At 43.5% G+C, this 6,000-nt stretch overlaps 1 protein-coding gene across 1 annotated transcript in view; it reads right to left on the reverse strand.

Moving 5' to 3' along the window:
- MAN1C1 (mannosidase alpha class 1C member 1) overlaps positions 1–6,000 on the reverse strand; it is a 66,208-nt gene that overhangs the window by 58,410 nt on the left and 1,798 nt on the right. The window contains exon 2 of the mRNA XM_085305007.1: positions 5,803–6,000. This exon is cut by the window's right edge and continues 770 nt beyond it. Within this exon, the coding sequence (XP_085161133.1) occupies positions 5,803–6,000 (198 nt within the window). The remainder of the gene's footprint in view (positions 1–5,802) is intronic.

The following is a 6,000-nucleotide window of genomic DNA, read 5'->3' on the forward strand; positions in this document are numbered from 1 at the left end:
TGTGCGTGTCCTAGAAACCTGTTGCACCATGTCCAGTACCTGCATTCAGTCATTATCTGTAATATGTCTAGAGAGGTCTGTGCTCTGACCATTTTGGAAGTAGTGCACTGTCTTTAAGTGGCAGTTTTTAGGCTAGTCTTACACCAAATTCACTTGTGGAACAATTGCTTTCAGTGTTAGATTTTGTAGATAAGAACAAACAGCTTCAAATTGCACAGTACTTTCAAATTCCAAAATACCCTCTGCTTGAGCAATATCAGTATGCAGTAAGATAACATTGACATCTTTAAGACAGGCAACACTGCAGCACAGATCACAGCATCTGAAGTAGTTTCTATATTCATGCATTATGTCAACAGAACAAATATATTTTTAGTCAATTAACTGTATACCCTAGAGCCAAAAGAGGCTCAGACAGGTTAGGTCTAAATCTTGCTTGCATGAGTCCACCGGAGGCTAGTGAAGCATAAAATATTGTATGCACCATTTGGGGGATTTACAGCATAGTGCCCCTTTTCCTATGTTCAGTAAATAAACACATGAGAGAGCATGGAGTGAAGGAAAATTCCAGCAAGCCTAAAGCCAGCCAGCATTTCAAATTGCAGAGAAACTCTCTCATTGCAAAGGTATTTCTTCCTCCACAAAAAGAATCAGGATTTGATCACAAGGTACCTGACTAGTTTGAGAACATCATTATTTCACTATGATAAGAATTTTACCGAGAACAGTTTTCTTTACTACCAGCATCCAAAACAAGTCTGTTAAAGGCACTGCATTTGTATGTGACAAGCACAAAGGATAAGAGATTTTCCAGGGGTCTTAGTGAGAGAGACTGGCATGGCAAGGTGCACTTCCATCTGTAACTGCAGCTGCTCCTTATGTACCAAAGCCATTAACTGATACACTGCTTGGTTTTAATATTGTCCATCCTCACATTCCGAAAAGAAAAGGCATTTACTCCAAATGGAAGAATAAGCAGTTGCACAGGGTTATAAAATGGAGATGCCTGAAACCTTCCAGGAATTTACTGCTGGCTTCGGAAACACGAGTTCTCATGGACAGCTGATTGTGTGACATGCAGCACTGTACCATCAGGCCAATTGTAACTCAGACTGACAACTGTTTTGAGCCTCACATTCAATAAACTGGCAATTTCAATACAGTTCCTGGAGTTTCCGTATCTGTACAACCCCCCCCCCCCCAGAATAACTGCTGGTTATCTCCATAAAAGCGTGGAGACCAAACAAGCACCTGACCAGGACACTCCTCCCATTGTGGATCAGGGTTGTGACACAAATTCAAAATTGAACAAGTACCACTTCCCCAGCCCTACCACAACAACTTGCTCTTTTCAGCCCACAAGGCATCACTGGTCAGGTCTGCCAAAACCACAAAAAGGGAACTCTGCATTCAACACTAATTGACTTTCCACAAGAGTTCAGCTCCTGATAATATTTCTGTTTCTCTCCAATTATGTTTTAGTGACAAACTGTCATGATATTTGTGTTTAAGAGACTGATCTACCTTAATAGATGCTGCTAATCTGCAAACTGATGCAGAATAACCATGGGCATGGATGGACTCTGATGGCCTTCTCCCCTTGGTGTTTTTTTTTTTTTTTTTTTTTTTTTTTTTTTGAAAGCAAATACATCTTTAGAGCTTTGTTAAGAGGACAGCATACAGTGAGGTGAGGCAAATGAAAGCAGAGACAGAAAGAAAAGCTAGGATAAGAAGAATGGCAGTACAGAACAATCCAGTTTCAGTATTACAGTCCAAAAGAAATGAATGTATGTGTCAGACCCATGGGTACAATTCCAGCAGAGGATCAAAAACCTGACTGAATTTGACATATCCTCTCACTTGAAGGGACAAAGGATACTGTCAGGTTAAAGTATTAGGTATTCTCTGACATTAGGTGAGAAAACTAGCCTGAAGACTATGAAAAGAAACACTAGGTCTCTATTACTGTTCACACTTCTCTCATCTTCATGAGTGAAAGCAAGCTAGTTGGAGTCTCTTCACAATAAAGTTTCTAGCTGGTTACATTGGTTGTTCTCAAGCAGTGGGCAGTCTTCAGAAGAATGCTGTTCTCTCTCCCTACCACTTCCCTCCTTACCATGCCCATAAAGGCCACACAGCAACTGGACAGCAAGCAGTGTTCTGTTTTCCTTCATCCATCATCCAGAACTGTCAGCTCAGCTCCAACAGCAAAATCTTTATTACTGGATATGATGCAAAGGGCAGAAACCACATGGTCTGATTTCCCCAGATCTAAGGTTGAGTTTGCAGGAGCAGCAGCAGCAGTTGGAGGGGAAATCATTTTGAATTTTCACTGAGCCAATTTGATCTGGAAATTGTTGAGAGAGAACAAATATGGAATCCCACTGTGGCATTTTTGCAGTCACTTGCTGACTAAAACCACATTTTTTATTTTTGAGCAGCTACTAGTATTTGGCACATGTTAAAAAATAGCTATTCCCTGAAGTTACACATGACTGATCAATTACAGAACTAATTTTTTTTTTGTTGGTCATTTTAGGGGACAAATAATTGCTAATTCCTAATTTTAGGAGGCAAATAATCCCAGGCCCTTTTGAAATTTCCCAAAGCAGCATATCTCAGGCAATTCTCTAGGCGACCAATGGCCTTCTGCAGTAAGTAGTCTGTGCAGTACAGGTGCTTTCCTTTTTTCTTCTCAGGGAAACTACTGTTATTGACTTTGGACCATCTTCAARAGACAGAGTAGAATCTACGAAGTCTGCCTACTCTAAGTTATCCACTAATGCAAAGCAGAATATGTGCATGCACATGTCAACTCAAATCATTGTAGTACTTATTTCTCTTAACAGACTTCTATATACCATTTCAGTTTGCCAATCCACATTCTTTTCTCCTTTCTGCACTACAAGAAAATATTCTTTACAGCATTCAAGTAAGATGATAAGTTAGATATACCCCCAGCCCAACTCCTTAACTTACAAACAACTTCGTCGCCCTTAGTGCTGCTCAGTACTTTCCCAAAGAGCAGTTAAGTAAGAAGACACCACAAAGATTCTGCATTCCAAACATCATCTTTAAAGTAGAAGTATAGCAAGACTATATTAGCCAATAATTTCCACATAAAATAGCCAAAAAATAAAGATATACCCTTTTCTTTGGCTTAAGCATCAAGAAACTTGGAGGCTGGGTGGGAAAGAAGAGATACTTGCTAGGACTCCTGCTCAGTTTGAAGTGCACTAGGAGGAAAGCGTAAAGTTCCAAGCCTTTAATTTAGGCATCACCTCCAGTCTTTGATTATGCACCAGTTCTTTCTTCTAGCTTTCGTCTAGCTTCTGGCAGACAGATGGGGAAAAATATCAACAAGCCCCATCCATAACCATCCTCCCTGTTATATTTACATTGACCTGTAAGAATGTCTGCGGGGAGGGAAAAAGGGGCCTCAAGCACCAGAACACTTTGAAACACATTTTAGCAAATTATGATGCTTTAAGCTTTAGAAGAAGAAAGGGGGGGGGGTTAAAAAAAAAAAGAGAAAGAAGAGCAAGAAAAAATAACTTGCTGCTACAGTATACAACACCCTAACACAGCCCTCTACAGCCACCAATCCCACCACCCACCCCTGGCTGGCATCTCTCACATCATGTGCTCATTGAGTATTTATTAACCTAAATGCTGCGACTTATTTTTTACTGGCAATTTTTTGCTTCTTTTCATGCAGCATTTGTCTTCTAGCCTCTCTTGGTTTGTTTCGTCATGTCTTTGATTCCCCCAAAAGAAAGACACACCTTATCTCTTTCATAAGCTGGACCAGCATCCCTTGTTTTGCACATTCAGTCTCATATCCCAGCATGATATTTGTTTCTCTCTCTCTCTCTCTCTCTGAATAAATAGAAGCAGAGGCACTTTTAAGGAATAAGAGCTCTGTTTGAAGAGTAATTAGCTGTCAGCATAAAACTAGTATTTATGGATTCTCATCCTTGAAAAACCTAACTCTGCTACCCAGCACTGATTATGGCTGTGTTACAAACAGATGGGGCTGCATCCATACAACTTGCAATAATCCTATATTTAAAAAATAATTAAGTACAAATAAAGGATTGAAATCCACTAGCTTTCATAAATTTGATTTCCAACTTGATTTGTGTTTGTACAGCATGGAAGCTGGGTTATTCATGGTGTACACTGAAAGTGGGAGTCTGTAACATATGCAGACATGTATATGCGCTAACTCCAAGCACACGAGAGGGCCAGATACTGGTATATGCTGAATACTCTGCAGCTGAGAGGCAGAATGAAAGGATGGTTCAATCACACCTGGGATCATAAAGAAACCCAGCACCCCTGGGTGTGTTGCGCCTGGTTGCTTGGCACAGAAGTTGGAAATCTACCAGCGGTGCAACCTTTGTTTTAAAGAAAAAATACCAAAAGGGGAGCTGTGATTAAACTGTTCTTAAAAGGCACGTTACACCRAGGGCTTTCGTCCACAGCATTATTCTTTTCCTTCCTTCTCTGTTCAACCTGGGGCAGCATCTTTGCTAAATACTTACACCTCCAAGGAGGAAATATAGGAAATTATTAATCTGCTTAAGAAAGTCTGTGCTTTTAACTTACTGGCATCTCTTACCACACTAAGATTCACTCCAAGTTTGTTATCCATCACAGCAAAAGATATGACAAACATGATCCAATACTACATGCGATCTATAGCTCTTGGTTAACTAGGTCACAGATTGTACTGCAATGTTTGTAAGGCTGCCAGACTTTTATGCACAAACTATAGGCATCAGGCCAAGTTCTCCCCTCTGTTACACCCATGTATCCCTGCTGATGTTACCCAGGCTTGTCTGGGTCTAAGTGAGGGCAGCCTTCAGGCTGCTGTTTGCAGGAAAGAAGTCCTGGGCTGACTCCACCCAAGGCTAAGTGACAAACTGATTTACAGGGACAGCAAGCCTCAAGTCTCCTCTCTGATTTCTGTGAGGGTATATCCTGTCTGTCCATCCCCAGAGACCAGCGCAAGTTTCATCATCTCCTACCAGCTTTTGTGTTTAAATGCTGCAAAGCTGCCAGGTTTCTGCTGATACCCCAGGAGGGAGCCTCTTGCTCAACCTCAGACACCTCCCACCAAGCAAGTTTTCCCCTATTACCCAAGCTGAAATTTCCCTTTGCCTGATTTCAACTCTTTACTTCCAGTCACATCCTATTAGGCTACCCTAGCATTTCCTCTTGCAAGAAGAAAGGTGTAGAAATGCAGACACACACATGCACCTGCTGACAAATCCCATGCATAGGGTGATGCTGCAGGACATCCCCATTAAAAGAGAGCCTTCTGACTCCTGTCACCCTTTTTGGGGCTGGAAAAAAGGACTAAGGAAAGGCACAAGGGGCCTGTTTGGTAAAAGGGAACAGGACAATCCTGTGGAAGTGAAGGGTACWTGAGGAGGGTACAAGGCCCTGAGGGAAAAGGGGGAAGAGAAAAGAGGTGACCAAAGATGGTTGAACAAGGCTGAGGGGAGGGGGGTGGGGGAAGGAGGACGAGTTGCAACTGAGATACAGAAGTTGAACGTGGACTTAGGGGGGAAGGGGGTCGAGGCCATGAGGGGCTGCGAGATGACACAAGGGGTGACCAAGGGTAGTGGGACACAGCTGTTAAGGGATGGATGAGTTGTGACTGAGGGAGACAAGGGGTGACTGAAGATAAGGGATGAGGAGTGATAAGGCTGGGGGACAAGGGATGACTGAAGAGGGGGTAGAAATGAGGGATGAGGGCTGCAGGCAGCTCGGGGGCAGAGGGCGCGCCCTTACCTCTTTAACCTTCATCCTGCGAGCGTGGGTCTCAGGATCCTCGGCAGGCCGCCTGCCCCGCACCGGGTGGCGGAGGAGCTGCCGGAACCGTTCGTAGTCGAAGCGGGAAGCAGCTCGGGTCTCCCGGGCGGCAGCGGGCGCGCCGGTGGCGGGCTCGGCCTGCCGCCGGGAGCCCGGGGCGGTGCGGGCCGGCGGGCC

The sequence above is a fragment of the Rhea americana genome, unplaced genomic scaffold (assembly GCF_003343005.1).
Source record: "Rhea americana isolate MKP2758 unplaced genomic scaffold, rheAme1 scaffold_215, whole genome shotgun sequence".
NCBI classification, from domain to species: domain Eukaryota; kingdom Metazoa; phylum Chordata; class Aves; order Rheiformes; family Rheidae; genus Rhea; species Rhea americana.